At 41.1% G+C, this 23254-nt stretch overlaps 1 protein-coding gene across 2 annotated transcripts in view; it reads left to right on the forward strand.

Annotated features, from left to right (window-relative positions):
* The window catches only part of DCC (DCC netrin 1 receptor), a 933783-nt gene that overhangs the window by 855072 nt on the left and 55457 nt on the right, over window positions 1-23254 (forward strand). For both annotated transcript variants that reach the window (XM_050944636.1, XM_050944637.1), the window contains exon 22: window positions 16952-17017. In XM_050944636.1, the coding sequence (XP_050800593.1) occupies window positions 16952-17017 (66 nt within the window). The remainder of the gene's footprint in view (window positions 1-16951; window positions 17018-23254) is intronic.

A 23254-nucleotide genomic window follows, 5' to 3' on the forward strand; every position in this document is an offset into this window, starting at 1 on the left:
TAAAAGAACAAGTGTAGTATCATGAGTAATGTTACAGTTAAGGTTTTGTCAGCACTAACATAATCCTTTTGAACTGAAACTGAGCATGCAGGGCTTTCTGTCCTGTTATAGGACTAAACACAGTTGTAACTCATGATAACTTATACAGAGAACTCATAATACACATAGAAGTTGATACAGAAAACTATAACAATACTGTAAAAACTACGGGATGGATAGATAGCACAGCAAGGTTGGCGAATAGGTGTAGTAGGAGCTCAAGTTTTCAGGCAGAATAAGATAGGGGTGTTTTGTCTTTTCTCTGTATCGAGACTCTGAGATCCTCATGCAGGGACTTCTATGTCTAACCTATTGTCAGGATCACTGTCAAGCAGTTAAAGTTAGGCACTTAAATTGAGAGTGACATGGGAGTTGTGGGTGCTGACCTACATGTTTAGGTGCATACAAATTTGAAGATTTGGCCAAAGTGACTTCCCTGAGGCTAAGGGGGTGGTGGTGGTTATTGCCACTCTGTGAAGCAAATTTAGAATTGAGATGCTTCTGGTCCCCATTCTCATGCTCGTGTCGCTAGACTGTATCTTTCTTCTGACTTCCATTTTCAAGCACAGTCCTTCAATCCCACATGGAAATCATGTTCATGGCTTTCTTCCACTACATCATCACAACTCGCTTCCTGTGGATGATTCTCTCCACCAAGGTGTCCCATAAATGAAAAATAGTCTAAAACACAGCCCCAGAGCTATGCCAGCCATAGCAATAGGGCTCCTGCTGGATGCATTGTTGGTGAACTGAACGCTGGCAATCTGTATTGTGTCAAATAGAGTGGAAAGGCACCTTGAATATTACCAGTGGTACTGGCAGGCACAAATTTATTCTTAAGAAATCAAAATCCCTTTTAAATGTACCAGTTAGGTTTGATTGTCAGAGACATGAAAATTAAACTCCTTCAGTCCATAGTTAATCATCATTATGACACAAAAGTTAAAATTAAGGAAATAAATAAATGCAAAAAGAACCTGAGGATGTCTCATGGGAGTAATGAGAAGCAGACTCTTACATGTAAGCCATAAATTGAAAGTCAGTATCAGCAGCTACAAAAGTGTTAAACCTGGATTGCTCTTTGGTTAAATGAGTTAATGGTCTCAATTCAGTTACTAGAGTACAGATTTCAACAGTCTAGCTTTCAGTCTCAAAAGGCAGACCAAAGACTGACTGACTGAAAAACTCTGAATCCTAGAGCTGGTCGGGATTTTACCAATTCTACTCATATTGGAAATGACCTGTGTAGGTCTTTCAATGCTCTCAGTCCAGCCACTTTCATGTATACAAAATTAAATTTTAAAAGTAACTAAAGGCTAAAATCATGTCACCAGAACAATCTGTAGAATCTGAGGAATGTTTGTGATATACATGATGAAATAAACTTTGAATAAAATTTGATTTGGTTGGGTATAGGTTTCAGAAAAACTTTTATATCCACTATATTCTGAGATTCCAGTGTAACCAATACTTTTGGGTGGTTAAGTTAATATTGAGATTTCAGACATAGTCTATGAATATCCTAGTTTGTTTTGATTTGGAGTTTGTTAGGAAGTTTTTTGACTGGGCCACATTATTGATAAATGTAGTTTGTAAAGGCCTACATGTAAGAGTCTGCATCTCATTACTCCCATGCGACATCCTGCGTTTATAACTTTAACAGACATTAGGATATTCTGAATTCATGGTCTGTGTTGTGAAATGTTCTAGTATTACCTCTATAAAAATATGCTCTCAGAATAGTTCTATTTTGAGTTATTTAGGATTGTGTTATATAAGCCAGGCTTTAATTTCCCATCCATCTATGATATCTCTTTTAGGGATAATATTAAGACTTTTGCATCTTTTGGGCCACTCAGAAATAGCACATTTCTGAGGACTACGTAATATGGTATGTCATTAGGGATCCCTTATTATGGTATGTAATGTGCAGTAGATCAGGTCCTAAATCAGTAAAGAGGTACACTAAAGTCATCTAATAAATTTCTAAAGCATATGAACCAAATCCTGAGGTTCTTACTCAGTTTTCATACAATTCTTATGCAAACTACTGTTTGTCCTGGCCTCACTGAAGTCAAGGTAATTTTGCCATTGGCTTCAGTGGAGGTAAGTAAGCCCCAAACCTTAATAAAGATCTCAGGATTTGGCCTAATAGAAACACACACCAACATAAAATCCAATTTGAAGCTGAGTTTAGATTATAAGGTGATAATCACCCTAGACATACCTAAGAAAATGTTGGATCAGGCCCTTAGGGCTTATTCTATCACATATATCCTTCTCATAGAATAACAAAATTAACTCTATTATGGCATCTGTTTCATTCTACTGTTAGTGCAGGATTGTTCCTTCCAACATAATCTCCAGTGATTCTCCCACAGAGCTTTCCACCTTGGCATCTAGAAAGACTGTCATGCCTATAATGAGATCTATTTTCTCCCCAGGTTCCGAAGCAGCTACTGAGAAATGTGCCCATGCATTATTTTTTTTCTTCCAATTATCTACCTGTGCTCCCTCCCATTTCTTTTGCTGCAGCTGTTTCATTAACCCCCTGCCTATCCTTCCACTAGTATTATGGTTTGGATGGAGCAAAGAAAGAGATTTATGGGAAAGAGGGGATAGAGGGAGGATGAGAAACTCACATGGCTCAGCAGGACCTAACCATGACCCTTGGTGACAGCTATGTCACCACAGCATGCTCCAATAACATGAGAGCTGCATCCAGTGAAGTAGGTGGGAGCATTGGTGGTGTCAAAGCCACACTGCTAGTTCAGCGTAGGCAACTAACTCCTGCTGTCAGCTGCTCAGTATCTGAAAGGTCAGAAGAGCAAGCTAGGAAAAGAGCCAAGAGCACAAGGCAGGGACTTGTCAACAAAGGAGAAGGGAAAAGAAGCGCAGTAGATGAAGAAAACAAATAAGAGCACAGTGAACTGCTTAAAAGCACCCTGTTATATGAAGGAGAAGAAGAGGCAGAGGCATTTTGAGTAGAATTATGTCACATATTTATGCAGCTCACGTTCATCCAAAACAGTCCTCACTTTTTTTGTGAAAGATATAGTATACTAATCATCTTGTGCACCAACAAAATGCAGCCAGTTCTGCAGTGGACTGTCTAACAGCACGGAACAATGCTATTTTACAAAGTGTCAGGATATAAAGAAAACTCTATACCAGGGGTAGACAAGCTATGGCACACATGCCGAAGGCAGCAAGTGAGCTGATTTTCAGTGGCACTCACACTGCCCGGGTCCTGGCCACCGGTCCGGGGGGCTCTGCATTTTATTTTAATTTTAAAAGAAGCTTCTTAAACTTTTAAAAACCTTCTTTACTTTACATATAACAATAGTTTAGTTATATATTATAGACTTATAGAAAGAGACCTTCTAAAAATGTTAAAATGTATTACTGGCACATGAAACCTTAAATTAGAGGGAATAAATGAAGAGTCGGCACACCACTTCTGAAAGGTTGCCAACCCCTGCTCTACACCATCAAAATAGCCTGGATTCATTTGAACTGAATCTCCAGATGTATTCAAAAATTAGCACTTCCGCTGAAGCTGGTGACAAATCACATTTTTCCCAATTTTACAAAGTCGATAATAATAACCCTTGCAGCTAATTCTGTCACGTTTGTGAGTGGCAGCTGTTACACTGAGTGAATACTGTGCTTGATCTTAAAGGTTCATCCTAGTTTTGTTTGGATGAAAATGGCAGCAACATGTAACTTGTAAAATCTCAGCCAGAATAATTCTCAAAATGAGCTAGAATTTCTCAGAATTATAGAAATTAAATCAATGTATAATATTAAGACTTTTGCACCTTTGGGGACAGCATATATTGGGCCACTCAGAAATAGCACATTTCTGTTGACTACTTAGGCCTGGTCTACACTACAAACGTAGGCGGACGGAAGCCGTCCGAAGTCAACCTAATAATGTATGGATCTATACTACTGGATCCCTTCTGCCAATCTAACTCGCCTGTAATGTCGACTTAATAACTCCACCTCCATAAGAGGTGTAGCATTTAATTCAATATTGGTGGTCAACAGAAAGCCAGTATAGATACATAGTTGTATAATTTGACTGAAATAGCCTCCAGGAGATGTCCCATAATGCTCCACTGTGAATGCTCTGGAGATCATTTTCAACTCCACTGCACAGCAGCCAGATACACAGAAAACAGCCTCTCCCCTGTTAAAGCCCCCGCCAGAAAACAAACAAACAAACAAACAAAACATGGGTTGTTTTCCATTGATAGCAGAAGGTAGAGGCAGAGAGGAAATTGCATCATGTTCCCATTCCCCCCCTGCGACAAAGTTTTGGTCCCATGAAGCATTGCAAGACCTTCCCAAAACCCCCTTTAGCTAGTTGCACAGTGGGATAGCTACTCACATTGCATGCTCTGTGCATCAACGCAAGTGCTACTAGTGAGGACGTACTCCACCAACACAATGAGCGTGGTGTGGACACACATGACCAACTTAATTACTGTGGAGACATGCTCGTAGTATAGTATGTCATTCAGCACTGAGGATCACTTTTTATGGTAGGGAGAGTTGGGGGCATCTGAGACTTGTAATTAATTGATTTACTAAAACTTTGCCCTCTGATTCTCTTTGTATTTGAAGTTGTTTTTTAACAGATTAGAATAATACCCTTTTTCATTTGTAGTGAGAATCTTTCCCAAGGTCATGCTGCAAATCAGGGATGGAGCCATGACGTTAAGAAAACACTTAGAAGCTGGATCCCCAGTCCTGTGTTCAGAACAAGAAGTCTTCCCATCTTTATGACTGAACTTTAAAATTCCCACTTCCTTCAGCAAGACAATTGCTTTAAAAACAAAATGTTATTCCAGGGTAGGAAATGTGATTCAGGATAGGTGGAACTGTAATACTACAGCACTGTATTTGGCATTTTTAAGAGCTAATCTTGATTTATTAGCAAAAATGTCCACTACATTGGACGTAAGGGCCCTAGGGCCAGATTTGTAAAGCTGCAGATAGGTGCCTAGTGAGATTTTCAAAAACCTTCTTATTTTCAAAAGACTTCTCATTGGGAATTAGGTGCCTAGGCACATTTAAATATCCCATTAGACATCAATCTGTATCTTTAGGTACCTAAATACCTTTAAAAATCCATGCCTGAATGTCCAGGAATAGGGAGCCCCCCTTGCTCTCTGCAGAGGTTAGAGATACACAGAGATGTAAGGCAATGTACACTGAGTGTGAAATTTTCAGAAGTGCCTAAGTCACTCAGAAGCCAAAATCTTGTTTCCAAATGTATCCAAATCCCTTGGGAGCCTTCATGCCATGGGTTATGTGCATTTGGAAATGGAATTTGGGTTCCCCTTTTTACTCTGAATGTGTGAGATTTATAGGACTGCTCAAGTTCCAAGGCAATAGCTGTCAACATGAAGGTAAAAGTAAAATTATAGACCAGGTCATATGAGAAGGAATTTTTGTCAGAGGCACAAAGTACATATGAAAGAGGATCTGTGATATGTAGACACTTTCAAACAGCTTGTTAGAATTGCTGACTAGCAAAGTCTTGTTGAAGTCTAAATAGTTTCTCTTTTCAGAGTAGCAGCCATGTTAGTCTGTATCCGCAAAAAGAACAGGAGTACTTGTGGCACCTTAGAGACTAGCAAATTTATTTCAGCATAAGTTTTCGTGGGCTATAGCTCACTTCTTCAGATGCATAGAATGGAACACACAGACAGGAGATATTTATACATACAGAGAACATGAAAAGGTGGAAATATACATACCAGCTGGAAGCTCATCTCAATTGATTGGACTCTTCCAGTTGGTATGCATATTTCCACCTTTTCATGTTCTCTGTGTGTATAAATATCTCCTGTCTGTGTGTTCCATTCTATGCATCCGAAGAAGTGAGCTGTAGCCCACGAAAGCTTATGCTGAAATAAATGTGTTAGTTTCTAAGGTGCCACAAGTACTCCTTTTCTTTTTAGTTTCTCTTTAAGATTTTTTTTTTAATAAGTGGACAGTGGGTGAGGAAGAGGTTGGTTTATTTTGTTTTATCCTATCCCAGTTGTCATATGATAAGCTAATATCAGGTGCTTCATTCCATATATTCTCTGGATAGGAGCAGATTAGTATATAGGTAGATAATGAGAACATAATAGCAGTTGCATGCAGAATTAAGGTTGGTTCAAAATTTGGCAATCATGTCTTCTCAGGTGACAAGCTGATTCTTATATTTAGACTTAGGTAAGTTATATAACTGATTTGTAATGTTTGGTCAAAGGAAACATGTGAGTCTTTGAGTTGATATTTTCCTTATCCTGGGGGAAGTTCAGTAGGTATTTTTTCTTCAAATGTATCATCTATGCAATGACTCCTTTGAGCTTTCCAGAATTGGTTAGGTTCAATTTGCCAGAATAGACATCTGTGTTATTCCAAATTAGAATTACATTGTGTGTTGAGGAGAAATCAGATTTTCAACTGACATTACCGTTTTGGTGGTAGCCCATGCGTTAGAGATTTACAGGTGCATGTATAAAATATACTATCATTAGGAATAATTTCACAATGTACAGGTCCAATGGCATGCTATCTGTATTATCTATAGTTTATAAACCTTTAAAAAACAATGGATCAGAAGAACTATGCCAATTTACACCTGCTGAGTATTCGATCTAACAAGCATATTTGGCAGGATGTAAAGAAGTTCTCCTCAGATGGGTCTAGCATCAGAAGCACTGCTGAAAGATCACTCAGGGCTGAAAACCAAGACTCATGTCTCAAAACCCTGGAGAAAATGGTGGCCTTCATCATTCTGAGAGCATACAAATCCCTGTGAATTCAAAGGATTTTGACTTTTCTGGATAGGGAATGAATGCATTATACTTGGCAGTGCACCTAACCACTTTACACCTCAGTGGTTTTGAGTTCATGAATAAAAAGAGCACTAATTGTTTTAGCTTTCAGGGAAATAGGGTTTGTAAGGCAGGCTAGTCATGCTGGGAACTTAACTTACTGTCATTCAACCTTTGCCATGTTTGGATTACAGTGGGCATGTTGCAGTTTGGCTGTTTGAAGCATAAACCATCCAGTATTCAATATCATTAATCTGAAAACTATAAACTATCTCATTGTTCTGCTTACTGCTTCCACCCAGCCAGTATGAAAACAACTGCAAGTACATCTATAGCCTGATGTCAGCCTAGAGACAGCAACCTGCTCCCATACTGTGACAGCAGAAGGCAGCTAGTTCCCCTCTTTACCTTTTACTGAAGCTTCTGTTTGCTCCAGGCTTTTGGTATTATACCAAAGTCTCTCACTGAAGCTGTGAACATAGCATAGTAAAAAGACGAGTAATTCATGAGCATCTCAAACAGCTGCTTTCTAAACAAATGTATTTATTTATTTACTGTTTGCATATTCACTGAGTCAAGCAATAATGTTGCTAGTGGCCAAGTGGAGCTCTTGGAGCCCACTACTGAATTTGGTTTGCAGATACTCCTCCACAATATGTATCATTGTTAGGTGACCACAGCTGCAGCTTGGATTGTCTTGAAGATCCCCAGTGGTGCTGGTTGGCTGCACAGAGGCCTTGTCCAGTCTGGAATCGGTTAAGAAGGGTCAACGGATGACCTGGCAGGTCAAAGCCGGGCGAGCAGGCAGTAGGGTCTGTGACAAGAAGCTGACTAGTGCTTGAAGTTAAGCAGCAGTCTTCCCACTCCAGGCACACTGCTGTCACATCTTGGCATGGCAGCCTCAACTACAATAGGTGTTGTGATGAAAGAGATATAGCTGGTGGACTAAAAAGGTCATTAAACAAGGACAAGCTTGGGTTGGCACATACTTTCTAGAGCAACTTGCCAGCTGCAATCTCCCTCCTGATGTAAGGGGGAGCATTGTGACTCAGCACAGGGAGCCACAGAAGCATAGGCAACAAGTGTGTGTGTGGGGGTATACCGAGTCAAATGCCCCTCAAGATTTCTGCTTAAACAACCAGGAGGGAGAAGGGCTCTGTCCTCCTTCTGCCATGCCTTTCCTCCAGCACATTTGGCCCCTTCCCTGGCAGCCAGGTCCAGGTGGGGAGTGGAGGTGGTAGGACCAGCCACTTCTCATGCTGGCCTCTCAGGTCACTGTGCAGCATTGCTGCTGCCTGTGAGAGCCTGCCTGGGGCAGTGACAGTGGTGACTGGGTTGTCTGTCTCAGGCAGCTGCTGCACTGCACAGAGCAGTGACCCTGAGCAGCCTCCTTCAGCCAGCGTGAGAAGTGACTCTGTCCCACCACCTCCGCTTCCCCCCTCCTGGCCCAGCTGCCAGGGAGAGTGGCTGACTGTGCCTGGGGGAGGCACAGTAGGAGAAAGAGAGCCTCTCTCCACACAGGTAACTCTGGTGGGGTAGGGAGAGCACAGTGGTCCGGGCTGGGCTCAGGGCTAGGATGTCCTGGGCACAGGAGACAAATGGGGTGGTCATGTGTCCTCCCTTTTAGATTTTGCCTCACCAGTATTAGGATGCACGAGTTGTCTATGCATGGAAGATGAGTCAGTCAGAGAGTTCCTGGTATGATGCACGTTGTTGAGTTGAGTTGTACGTCAGCAAGTTTGATGTGTGCTGACTGACTCCATACTGGTGTTCGGTATTCTGCTATTGAGTACAAGATGACAAGGGCTGAAGACCTTAGTGTTGGAGAATTCGTACCCCATAAAGAACCTGCCAGTTTGTTAAGAAGGTTGTTGCGTGTCTTGACCTTCACTGCTATCTTCCTCAGGTAGCTTTTGTATGCCAGCGTTCGGTCGAGAGTCACACCTAAGTAAACTGGGTATGCTTTATGCTTCAGCCTCTGGCCATTTATTATGATGTTTAGTTCCCTCTTAGCACTGGTGTAGTGGAGGTGGAATGTGCCAGAGATTGTCTTGCTGGTACCAGGGTCTTCTCCAGCTCAGAGAAAGTTGGAGCCTGTAGCCCTCGGCAGATGTTTTCTGCATAGATGAACTTCAGTGACTGGGTTGGTGGCAGGTCATTGATATATATATTGAATAAGGTTGGGGCTAGAACAGACCCCTGGGGCAACCCGTTCATCTGTTTTTTCCAAGCACTTGTTTTCTCAGTTACATGCACCTTGAACCGTCTGTCTCGGAGTAGCAGTTTGATGACATCAGTGACCCATGGTGGAAGGATTCTTAATATTTTAACAAGTAGACCCATGTGCCATACCACCTCATATGCTACAGTGAGGTCAAAGAAAATAGTGCCTATTTTCAAGTTTCTTTGAAAACCATTTTGGATTAATGTGGTTAGCACATGTACTCGCATGTGCTTTGATCTTGTTGAAAGTCTCCTTCCTCGACATTCAGGATGTTCTCCACCTCTCATGTTATTCGCTGTAAAATTAGGTGCTCTAAAATCTTAAGACACATAGAAAGCAACAATATTAGGTGGTAGTTTGATGCCTGGTTTGGTCTTTACCAGGTGTTGGGAGACCGATGACTTTTGACATGCGCCACATTTTCGGCAGCATGTCTGATTTATTTCTAAACAAATAATGCTGTGGGTTGAAATACTCTGTTTCTGTATGAATATTAAGCAATGAGATTAAGGAAAACTGGAATTAAAATGCCATGTTTGTCTGTGGAACATCTCCCCACCACCAAAGTCAGCAGGGATTCAGTTATATGGCTAATATTATGAAACAGCCAATAGAAAGTCATCCTTAGTGTTAGAGACACTGAAAGCTTTGCTAATGAGCAATGCATAGCTAGCATGCTTGGAGAAGAAGCTAAACAGATATAACTGAATATCGGTTTTATTTTTTGCTGTGCTGAGACAATAACAATGTTTGAAACTGAAAGTTGAGCAAATCCAGAGGTGATATAGCTAATGTAGTCAAGGGATAACTTCATCTCTACTCAAAACTCCAGTTTCCCGCCAGGAAATATATCAGGATCTAACTGGCTGAAGGAAAGCTATCTTAAGACCCTGTGAACTTTCCCCCCTGTGGCCTTTCTCCTCCCCCATTTCCCACTCTTGTGACCTTCATTCTTGGATGTGGTTGAACTCTGCTTGGTACAGGACCTCGTAGGGGGCACAGATAGAATTATGTCTCTTACAGCATCCTCTGCTTAATTCTGGGGCCCACTAGAACTGATCTAATTTATGCCCAGGTGCCAGCACCTCTAAGAGGCCATTCAAGCAGCTGAGGATAGATGGAATTCAATAACATCTTGGCTATGCTCACTACACCAGGACTGTAGCGACAGGGCTAGGAATTTCCCAAAACTGGAGGAATCCTGGTTAGCCACTGGAGTGGTGCAAAAGGGGCTGTCTCAGACCCAAGAATTGGATCGAGTGATCCTTGTGGATAGATTTCCTGTGGATGGATTTCCTGGTAATCAGATTCCTACTTCCTCCTGCAAATTCCTGTCTGTCAATTCCAGGCTCAAACTCCTGTTGCTCCTTCCTCTCCATCAGCCTTCCTTACTCTGCTTTTATATACACCTTGCTGGCTTTTATAGCCAGTTTCCCAGGTGGCAGCTTGGCAATCCACTTTGAGCTTTCTCTCCAAAGCTGCTAGAAGGCCAGCCTCAGTTTGTTTCAGACCTTCTCTCTTGCAGTTGCTTTATATCTCAAGGAAAGCTTTTGAAGTGCTGAGCACCCTCAACTAGCACCAAGTTTCCCAAACAGTTCAGCTTCATTTAACCACCTAAATAAGGGCCAAATTGTCAATAGTACTTAACACCCAGTAGCTCTCATTCTGACACTAAGGACCAGATTGTCGAAAGAAATGAGCACCCACCATGCTGAGCAATTTTGAAAAAGTTGCCCCTAAGGGTGCGTCTACGCTGCAGGTGGGAGTCATCCTTGCATCCTGGGTAGGCTGCCTTGTGTTAGCAGAGCTTGCACTAGCACACTGCAAATAGCTGTGTGGATGTTGCAACACCAGTGGAGGCTCAGGCTAACCACCTGAGCCCAGACCTAGGGAATAGGGTGAATATGAGCTCAGGTTGCTAATCCAAACCTCTGCCAGTGCCACAACATCCACACAGCTATTTTTAGCATGTTAGCATGAGCCCCACAAATCCAAGTCTCTCTACTTAAGATGGAAGGCTCACACCCAAGTGCAGTGCAGCCGTACCTTAAGTGACTAGACCAGACTCACTGTGGCAGAGCCAGGAATTGAAACTGGATCTCCTGAGTTCCAGTCCAGTGCCTTAGTCACAAGATTGACCTTTCTGTGCATGATAAGGCCTGCAGAGTCAGACAAAGCACATGGCCAAGTTAGCACCCACGGTTGCGGGTACATAGAAAGCTCAGTGGCTTCTGGAATGGGTGATGCTGCAGCTTACGTCCAAAGCTGTCTGTGCTAACATTAATCCTATGGCAGAAGAACTGCTTGTGGTGTGGTGGCACAATGGAGTGGTTTAATTGAGACATTCTTGACTAAATATAATTTTCTTTTTTATGATTGAAAACTGTCATTATCTCCAAGGAAATACAAGGGTGAACAACCAGGAGGCAATCCTAAACTTGGCAGTGAAGATGTCTTGAATAACATGAAGCGCGAAATGACAGAGCTGGGCTATCTTACATTTTCTTTTGCCCATTGTATACTATGTCTGAGGAGTATCCCTTAGTGTATTGGAGTTTGTTCTGGCAGCTGTTGTGCCCATAGAGAGAAATCATGTGCCTCATAAAAAAATGGCTTTTTGCTGAAGTAAAATATGATGGTCATATTACAGCCTCGCATTGGCTGGTATCCATGCACAGCGCCGAAGGGCTTATAGTCGGCATCATGTCTCAAACTATGGCTCCTGGAGGGAAGGAAAATTTCTTACAGCTTCTGTAAATTGAAATAAGAGTATTTCTCAGCTAGCGTTAAAAGAGGATAGGGCTGAAAACGTTGGTAGAGAAAGGATATGTCTGGGCCAGATGAATTTGATGATGAGTCCTTCATGGAGACCAAGACATACTATAATGAAGTCACTACTCTTCATAGCAAGTACCCATGTATAATATAATGAACATTAAGCAGAATGGAAGCAATATTTCTTGGAGTGAGAGTAGTCTGGCCAGGGAATTCTGGAATACCTGAAATTTGGAGATAAGGGATTTTCAGTAGTTAAAATATAAATGCTGAAGCATAAATCAGGAAAAATGAGCTAACAAGAAAGAAATCCACTAGAGTTACAGCAGAAGTGACGCCAGATTTACAAATGCTGGAGAACTAACAAGAAAAAGAAAATTTGTAGTCATGGGGAACTTCAAGTTTTGTGGCCTTGATGAGGCAAAGTTAAAACATGTATTGAAAATAATGGTAGTTGATCTATAGTTGTGGGAGAAAGGACATTTTCCAGTGGAGGACTTTTGTCATATAACATTCATAAGAAGGAGCTAATTGAAGACAGAGCACAAATGGGAAATAGAAAGGTCAGAAATAATTCACACTGAAGTGATGTCCAAAGTTAAAACCATCCTTTCTGCATAATTTGAGTGAAAAGTTGGCACTTCTTGAACATATTTCTGCTAGTTTGAATTCTGCCATCCATTACACAACTCAGAGAAAAACTGAAGAGTATCAAGAACCCAGCCTTGTGCCAACTACATAGGTCTGATATTGAGGGGAAAATATAAGGTCTCCACTAAAGAAGGAGAAATGAGAAAGGTGGGGTTTCATCCAGGGAAAGATTATACAGGGGAATAGTAACAGTTCTGAGTGTGGCAGAAAAAAAAATCACAGTGACATGAGGTAGGATTAGCAAGGTAGGAGGTGATGTTGGAAGTGCAGAAGGATTCACAAAGGATGTGTTTTTGTGTGTAGATGAGATTAAGTATGTAGGCTAATGGGAGAATGAGACATCAAGCCATAATGAAGCACTTGGGCTCAAAGTAGCAATGGACTTGTGCATCATTTTACTTTTCAAAAGGAAGAATATGGTAAACTCCACACAGAGCTAGATGAAGAAAGCTTCCAAGAAGGCATGTTGCCTTGAAGTACATTAGTAGTCCTGCACCAGCACTGTCTACTCTTTAGCATCTAGCTTCCAACACACTGTGTTGAGGATTTACCTTACAGCTTTACAGCCTCCTAATGTGTTGGTTTGCAAGATAATCAAAATATTGAACAATTGTGTTTGTTTGTTTATCTTAATACCATAAACCAAAATACAATTTTAGCTACTGGTCACATCCAGTTTTGTTGAAATATTGTGTGCTGGGCTTAAGTGTTATTTATTTCTCTGCCCTGTTATCAGTCTAATGAACAGTTATCAAAAGTTAGACCATTTGAAAACAGTCGCTTTCATGCATAAAACTAGATCATTTTTCTTCACCAGGAAGCTTATTTCCCCCCCCAAAAAAAGCATTTAATAAGCTTTCCTTTTATTAGAGAGGTAGATCGGGGCAGAGTAAGGCAATCTGGGGACATCACAACACAGGATCCCCCATGGCTCTAACCTCACTGCTTGTGCCTGTGCCTCCCCCACCCCTTGCACAATGTCAGAGATCCCCCTCCCCTACCAGAGCATCAAGGGGCATCCTTCCTTCCCCCAGGAACAGAAGCAAGGTCCTTCCCAAAAGAGAAAAGAGTGACAGCAGTGCCCCCCACCCCATTGTTTACCCAGAAGTTGGTGTGTATTTGCTTAAGTAAGTGGGTATGGCTGCACTCTTCTCCTCCTGCCATACACTGAGTGTTTTCAGGGCCATCCTAAGCAACTCATAGGGAATAGGTCCATCAATGGCTATCAGCCAAGATGATCAAGGACACAACCCCAATCTCCAACTGCTAGAAGCTGGGACTGGACAAGATGGGATGGGTCACTCAAAACTGCCCTGTTATGTTCATTCCCTCTGACATATTTGGCACTGGCCACTATCAGAGATAGGATACTGGGCTAGATGGACCATTGGTCTACCCCCAGTTTGGCTATTCTTATGTTCTTAAAAGCAGCATTCTTGGTGGTAGCATCCCAGGAAGACGTATAGTGCCATTTATTCCTTTCAGTGCTATTGTTTCCTAATGCGTGCCCACTCAGACAGACATCACTGTGTTGATTACCTCTGGGTCACATTTTCAAGAATAACTGTTACAGCTAGAAACTTCATTTTATTTATAATCATACGACTTCAAGAGCTGGATCTCTAGGTAAAAGCCTATATTACCTGTGCTTTAACCTAGCCCTGTAGTAAGCGTTACTGGATCTTTGGAATCCCGGTGCTCCTCTTACTCTAGTCAGGTTCACCATGGTTTGCCTATAGGGCAATTCAGTTGGTGGGATTCAGTTGGAGATGAACATGGAAGAAGTCTCACCAAATCAGTTCCCTGCCATTGCAGAGGTCTAGCTATTGCGGTGCCTCGGTCCTTCCTATTCTCTGCTTGTGGGACAGAGTAGTTTAGTTTCCTGGGAGCTGTAAATACTGTAGTCTAATTCAGATTATTGGGCCCAGTACAGGGATAACTGGGTAGGTTTTGTTGCTTATGATGTGCAGGAGGTCAGACTAGATGATCTGAAGGTCCCTTCTGACCTTAGGACTCTGAAATCACCATGTTGTTTGTAGTTTGCTCAGTTACTCAGTCCATGATTTCATGAGGATCATGAAACCTTAAATTGGCCTCCAGTTTCTAAAATATTTGTACATCAGTTAATGTGACATGTAATGCCTTGAAGAGTTCTAATATCTCAAATTTTAGAGAGGTGATAAAGCAGACAGTAGGCGCTAGATTTTCAAAAGAGATCAACTCCCACTTAAATGCCTAAGTAAGGACAATTTTTTAAACAAATATGAGTTCTCACCAGCATCTCCCACTGAGAAACCCAATGTACTTAGTTCTATTGACAATTTATCCCCATATATTGAAAGCTTTTATTGCAAACCTGGGAATATTACTCCTATACAGTGCAGTCTTTGTAAATAGAATTACAGTGCATCCAACATTCATCTCACTTTTGCCTGTTACATGTTACAGCTAAATATTGTACAACCTTGCTGTGCAATTATGCTGATTGAAAAGATGATTATGTTGAAGTCACCTATGATGATAATGATTGTACATTTATATAGTTCCTTTCATTGAAAAGCACTTTATAAATTGATAGACAAAATTATACCAGGAATCATTTCATACTCCCCCAAAACGCAGCTACCTCTAGAATGAAATACAGCAACTGTTTAACAGTGCACAACAATAATAATAGAGTATGGTAGGAAGTGAAGAAAATCTTCCAGCTGCAACAACTAAGCTATTTGAAATAGCTAAACACTAGATACCAGAGCTGGAATTTAATTAGAACATTTCGGGTTAAATGTCCCCATACAACTTTTCTAAAAAGACTCATGAGTTCTTTATTGTCCAAAATTGATCATTGGCTCATTTTTATGTCTCATCTGAAAGATGGAAGTAACTGGGCTCCATGATTCCATGCTAGGACACTGAGGGAAGAATACCATCTACTTAGTCACCTCATTATCTATAGGGAAAGTACATTACTCAGGCCATGCAGACACTACAGATGTCTCCTGTATAGCTGTAATGGTTAGGGGTGTGAAAGGATGCAATCCCTGACAAACATAAATGTGCCAGCAGAAGACCCTAATGTAAATGCAGTAATAAATGCAAAATTGCACTTTTACTGGTACAGGTTGTTTTGCTGAGAGGGATGGGGGCGGAATAAGCAATATTGCCAAAAGCACAGATTTGCTAGTATAAACTGCACCCATATTAGCAGTATGTTGCTGGTATAGTATTCGGATTCTGTCCTGCACCAGAGCTGCACTACATTCTAACAGTGGTTTACGGTCCTTGATTGATCCTACACCAATGGAAGATAGGGATAGTATACCAGAGCTCTACTCTGCACCCTACCAACCCTGCCAGGCCTCATCTACCAGGTATGGGGAAGGCATAAGCATAGTCCTTGGCAACAGCACAGATTCATCACCTGGGTGGCTCAAGATGGCCATAGCCACCATTTTGAATTTGGGCCTAAAATTGCTTATTGGTATAAGCATACAACAAATTAAGTTCAAAATATAAACATCTCAGAGGTCAAAGTTTTCCTTACTTTCCACTTTTGTGCAAAACCTGTGAAATGGGGCAAATGTTCTTTTTTTATAAAACAACAACAAAGATTAATTTTGAAGGAGATTTGTAATTTCTTTAGAACAATAATCACATCATATCCATTTTGAAATTCCTGCATTTTCAATGTAAAAAATGACAATTCCATGAAAAATAATATTTCTGGGGATGGAATAAAATGATTTTTTTTGCTTAATATCTTGTAGAATACTATTTGACAATTTTGCAGTGTTCTTACATTCTTCTGACTGATTTGATTCAATATTAATTAACTTCCCTCCAAGAATGCCAGTTCATAAACTGAACTATGCAGGGTTATTTCCCTCATACAAGAATATAAACAAATATTAAACTTATCTTCTGTGGCAAGTAACAGAAGGAATACTAGACACCCAGACACTAAATGAGATGTACTCTCACCTTGTAGAATAATAATAACAATTTACCTGCACTCAAAGAAATGTCAATTGGAAACCATAAATGAACATAAGCCACTGAAATGTGAGGGAAGCCCAATATTATGTCTATTATCTAAACTATGAACTAACTTTTCCATCAGATCTGTCAGCTTTTGAGGAAGAACGTTCTGACTAATACGACTGCCTCACCTTATTTTGTCACTTTAACAAGGATTATTGGTGAAAGAATTTAAAGAGGCAAGCTTCTCAAAGGCTTGAAATTCAGCTTGTTTTAAAAGTCGACTTTTATGACAGATTTTCTCATGCACATACAGAATTACTTTTCCCCTCACTGTCTAATGGTTTAAGTATTGTCAGATAGACTCTGTTTCAAGCAGCAGATTGCACTTAGATCAGTTTATCTGTCATTCTGTTTCTGACACATGCTTTTCTGTTAACAGGTCGTCATGGAGATGGGGCCTATTGGCCAGTTGACACGAACTTGATTGACAGAAGCAGCCTTAATGGTAAATATAGACTAAATTAGACACCATCCAATTAAGTTTCATTATTAAGCCCTTTTTCAGTAGTAAACCCCATCCTCTCTCTCCCTCCTACTCCCTCCCACAATCTTCTTCACCGCTTATAAGGTTGTTCAGTTCATATATGGGTGAGATTTTCAAAATCCCATTCAGAGTATGATAGTTTGTGTTACAGAATCATAGAAATATAGAGTTGGAAAGGGGACCTCGAGGTCATCAAGCCCCTGCTCTGAGGCAGAACAAAGTAAACCTAGCCCACTACTGACAGGTGTTTGTCCAATCTTTTCTTAAAAATCTCCAGTGATGGGGATGCCACAATCTCCCTTGGAAGCCTATTTCAGAGCTTTTAACTATCCTTATAGTTAGACAAGTGTCCTAACTGAGATCTCTCCTGCTACAGATTAAGCCCATTACTTCTTGTCCTACCTTCAGTGGACATGAATAACAATTGATCAATAGCCTCATTATAACAGACCTTAAGAGAATGGCAAACCGTTATCATGTCCCCCCTAAGTCTTCTTGCTGATTTCAGACCAATTCTATAATTTGTCAAGGTCATTTGAATTCTAATCCTGTCCTCTAAAGTGCTTGCAACCTCTTCCAGCTTGGTGTTATCCACAAATTTTATAAGCATACTCTCCACTGCATTATCCAAGTATGAAAGAAAATATTGAATAGAACTGGACCCGGAATCCCACTAAATACACTCTCCCAGTTTGACAGCGCACCATTGGTAACTACTCTTTGAGTATGGTCTTTCAACCTGCTGTGCATCCACCTTGTAGGAATTTCATCTAGACCACATTTCCCTAGTTTGCTTATGAGAATGTCATATGAGAGTGTGTCAAAAGTCACTTTCTAAAATCAAGATATATCCTGTCTACTGCTTCCCCTGTGTGTCCTAGGTTAGGAGAGGAAGAGAAATAACAGTTTTGATGAGTTAAAATCATATTTCAGATATTATAGTTTAGATAGACATTAATGGATCTTAGTACACTTGAGAGAGGAAGTGAAATTTAAACAAGGCTGACATTGTTAAGATTTTGCTATGAGAAAGTCTGTAGTAGTATTACATTCCATTTCCAACTGAGGTATCTCCGTAAGCAGTAGGGCAAAATAGACTGTAAAAGAAAAGAAATTAAGGAAGATTAAAGAGTAAAATGAAATAGATAGTTGAGAAAATTTAATTATTCCTTGACAGCTTCTAACCATGACTAAATAGTTATTATATGGATTGTAGATTTAGCAAATGTAAACTACAGAAAGCGGAAATTATTCCATTTAAAAAAGCATGTTGGAAAGGTAGCCCTCTTTTTCTGTGTGTGACGAGTTTAAAAAAATCTGTTTTGGCTGTTTGAAGCTGACCCAGGAAAGTAAAAAATAAATAAATCCCCTGTCATATTTCCAGTCAAAAAGATGTTCTTTCCCTAGTAGAAACTTATTGTAAAACCAGTTAGCTATTTTCTTCGTAGGAGATATTTTAGTTATATCTCACATCATAAGAAAAATGATAAGAAGGAAGTATAAGAAATAAAACAGAGAACCAAAAGATCTTAAAGGGAAGACATCATAAAAAGTATGTCATAGTATTTTGTTTCAGTGTGTTAAACCTCCTGTTGGCAAATGCAATCTTAATTAAACCTGAGCTGATATAGCAAGACACAAGAGGAAAAGATGTGGATTACTGAATCTGACCACTATCACCTAAGTTTTAGATATGCTATCAACACCTTTTCCTCCCCAGTTACCTAATGGAGCTTTAGTTTTCACATTATTGAATAAATGAGAAGAACAGAGCACCGGAGGTGCTGTATAAAGCCAGTCTGGAAAATACACAATTATTGCAAGGCACCTAACTGATTAAGTGAGACTGATTACTTTCCACAGACAAGACAGGGAGGGAATACTGAACTCAGTAACCTTTCCCTGCTATATTTTGCCATCTGATAGATGTATGCTTCGTATTTTAGACATAGCTCCCGCTGTTACCCACAACTTAGTAATGGTATCTTACACACAATCAGAGCTATCTAATTAGTACCCTACTTTGTTTTGTACTTATCTTTTATCAGATCAAGGTAGGCCTGGACTTTAGATCATTTTTACCAACTATAACATTATCAGCAGAAACCTCACCACATGAGGTAGGGTTCAGTTATAAACAAACTTTTCTAAAGCTGTTTCTCAAGATTAAAAAAAGGCACAAAGCATTTGAAAATCAAGAACTGATGAAGACTTTTGTAACTCCCCTATAGCACACGATTGAGAAAGAAGTTGCACAGTAAAATAATGGCTTGTTTGTGGGACATTGGACACCCTTTGGGAAGAAGTGCAGAAATATCTAATAATTACATTTGCACTGCTAAAAGCAGCAAAGAATCCTGTGGCGCTTTATAGACTAACAGACATTTTGGAGCATGAGCTTTCGTGGGTGAATACCCACTTCGTCAGATGCATGTAGTGGAAATTTCCAGGAGCAGGTATATATATGCGGGCAAGCTAGAGATAATGAGGTTAGTTCAATCAGGGAGGATGAGGCCCTGTTCTAGCAGTTGAGGTGTGAAAACCAAGGGAGGAGACACTGGTTTTGTAGTTGGCAAGCCATTCACAGTCTTTGTTTAATCCTGAGCTGATGGTGTCAAATTTGCAGATGAACTGAAGCTCAGCAGTTTCTCTTTGAAGTCTGGTCCTGAAGTTTTTTTGCTGAGGGATGGACATCTTAAGGTCTGCTATAGTGTGGCCAGGGAGGTTGAAGTGTTCTCCTACAAGTTTTTGTATATTGCCATTCCTAATATCTGATTTGTATCCGTTTATCCTTTTCCGTAGCGACTGTCCAGTTTGGCCGATGTACATAGCAGAGGGGCATTGCTGGCATATGATGGCATATATTACATTGGTGGACGTGCAGGTGAATGAACCGGTGATGGTACGGCTGATCTGGTTAGGTCCTGTGATGGTGTCACTGGTGTAGATATGTGGGCAGAGTTGGCATCGAGGTTTCTTGCATGGATTGGTTCCTGAGCTAGAGCTACTATGATGCGGTGTGCAGTTACTGGTGAGAATATGTTTCAGGTTGGCAGGTTGCCTGTGGGCGAGGACTGGCCTGCCACCTAAGGCCTATGAAAAAGTGGGATCGTTGTCGTGGTGGAATTTTTCCAGAGTCTCCTTCCCATGGGTCCAGATGATGAAGATGTCATCAATGTAGCGCCAGACAACTCTCTAACACCAAATTCTACAGGCCACTTCCCTCAGATCCCACTGAGGAATACACTAAGAAACTGCAACATCTACTCAGGACACTCCCTACACTAACACCGGAACAAATCAACATACCCTTAGAGCCCTGACCAGGGTTATTCTATCTACTACCCAAGATCCACAAGCCCGGAAATCCTGGACGCCCCATTATCTCGGGCATTAGCACTCTCACTGAAGGACTGTCTGGATATGTGGACTCTCTACTCAGACCCTATGCCATCAGCACTCCCAGCTATCTCCGTGACACCACTGATTTCCTGAGTAAACTACAGTGCATTGGTGACCTTCCAGAAAACACCATCCTAACCACCATGGATGTAGAGGCTCTCTACACAAACATCCCTCACACAGATGGAATACAAGCGGTCAGGAACAGTATCCCTGATGATGCCACAGCACAAGTGGCTGCTGAGCTCTGTGCCTTTATCCTCACACACAACTATTTCAAATTTGATGACAATATATATCTCCAGATCAGTGGCACCGCTATGGGCACCCGCATGGCCCCACAATATGCCAATATTTTTATGGCCGACCTGGAACAACACTTCCTCGGTTCTCGTCCATTCACACCCCTTCTCTACCTACGCTACATTGATGACATCTTCATCATCTGGACCCATGGGAAGGAGACTCTGGAAAAATTCCACCACGATTTCAACAGCTTCCACCTCGCCATCAACCTCAGCCTGGACCAATCTACATGGGAGGTCCACTTCCTGGACACCACGGTGCAAATAAGTGATGGTCACATTAACACCACCCTATACCGAAAACCTACTGACCGCTATGCCTACCTTCATGCCTCCAGCTTCCATCCCGGACACATCACACGATCCATTGTCTACAGCCAAGCACTAAGGTACAATCGCATCTGCTCTAACCCCTCAGACAGAGACCAACACCTACAAAATCTCCACCAAGCATTCTCAAAACTACAATACCCGCACGAGGAAATAAGGAAACAGATCAACAGAGCCAGACGTGTACCCAGAAGCCTCCTACTGCAAGACAAACCCAAGAAAGAAACCGACAGGACTCCACTGGCCATCACATACAGTCCCCAGCTAAAACCCCTCCAACGCATCATCAGGGATCTACAACCCATCCTGGACAACGATCCCACACTTTCACAGGCCTTGGGTGGCAGGCCAGTCCTCGCCCACAGGCAACCTGCCAACCTGAAACATATTCTCACCAGTAACTGCACACCGCATCATAGTAGCTCTAGCTCAGGAACCATCCATGCAAGAAACCTCGATGCCAACTCTGCCCACATATCTACACCAGCGACACCATCACAGGACCTAACCAGATCAGCCATACCATCACCGGTTCATTCACCTGCACGTCCACCAATGTAATATATGCCATCATATGCCAGCAATGCCCCTCTGCTATGTACATCGGCCAAACTGGACAGTCGCTACGGAAAAGGATAAACGGATACAAATCAGATATTAGGAATGGCAATATACAAAAACTTGTAGGAGAACACTTCAACCTCCCTGGCCACACTATAGCAGACCTTAAGATGTCCATCCCTCAGCAAAAAAACTTCAGGACCAGACTTCAAAGAGAAACTGCTGAGCTTCAGTTCATCTGCAAATTTGACACCATCAGCTCAGGATTAAACAAAGACTGTGAATGGCTTGCCAACTACAAAACCAGTTTCTCCTCCCTTGGTTTTCACACCTCAACTGCTAGAACAGGGCCTCATCCTCCCTGATTGAACTAACCTCATTATCTCTAGCTTGCCCTCATATATATACCTGCTCCTGGAAATTTCCACTACATGCATCTGACGAAGTGGGTATTCACCCACGAAAGCTCATGCTCCAAAACGTCTGTTAGTCTATAAGGTGCCACAGGATTCTTTGCTGCTTTTACAGATCCTGACTAACACGGCTACCCCTCTGATATTTGCACTGCTATATGCCACTTCTGTGAAGCTGAACAATCCTGTTTAAAATCCAAATGATCAATCTGAAGCTTCTCAATTCCAAAAAATTCATATTCACTATGTAGTCTTAAATCCCTGAGAAAACTATAGAAAATATGGATGTTTCTAAAGGATATTATTTCATGTGAAAGACAGAATGAAGGCTGTTATTTAACCTGGTGGGTTTTTTTTAATGGAAGCTTTTCCAGTCTTTTTCAGTAAGTGTTATATGAAGACGTGAGAGATACTATAATTTTAAACAAAAGAAAATCCTTCCTATTATCTCTAGAAAATATCAGTTTGTGGTTTATATGTTCAGATGCTAAAGGTAATGTGTGTGCTTAAATGATTACTACTGTCTGGATGTGTCTTTAAGTTGTTATGGCATTTGTTTGAAGTTCCCTGTGTCTATTCCTGTTGGTTGGCTGTTCCCGGCTTGAAAGAGGTTGAGGAGGGTTTGCAGTCCAGGACATCTTGTTTGGAGGAAAATGTGTGAACATGGATTCTGCAACCTTAATAATGATCAGACAAATCAAGTCAGTACTTTATTACATGAATCACTATCCTGGGTTGCAAGAGAAAAACTTAAATAAGCCTTTAGCAATTTTCTCCATCTTGTATCAATTTCACACTAGTGCTATGTCCATGGACTTACTCCTGCTTCACACGGTTAAGAATGGAACACCCGACCTGCCATTTGTTTACTGTTTTTATAGGAACAATAATTATTATTTAAGCATCAACCCCATGTTCTGTACAAGACACAGAAGGCACAGTCCATGCTTTGCGACGCTTATAGTCTAAGTAGACTTTTGAGATAAAATTTACTGAAAAGCCTTCAGAAAGGTTCTATCTTGCACCTTTGTTTATTTTGCTTGATATAGCAAGTGGTTGACAGCAGTTTTACAGATTTGGGTTAATAGTTGTTGGCTTCATGGAAAATTTGAGTTTTGTGGAGAGAACAGAGGATGGATGCATGAACTAGGGAAGGAAGAAAGGTCAATTTTGTTTTACAGGTGTTT

Source organism: Gopherus flavomarginatus, chromosome 3 (genome assembly GCF_025201925.1).
Source record: "Gopherus flavomarginatus isolate rGopFla2 chromosome 3, rGopFla2.mat.asm, whole genome shotgun sequence".
Lineage (NCBI taxonomy): Eukaryota > Metazoa > Chordata > Testudines > Testudinidae > Gopherus > Gopherus flavomarginatus.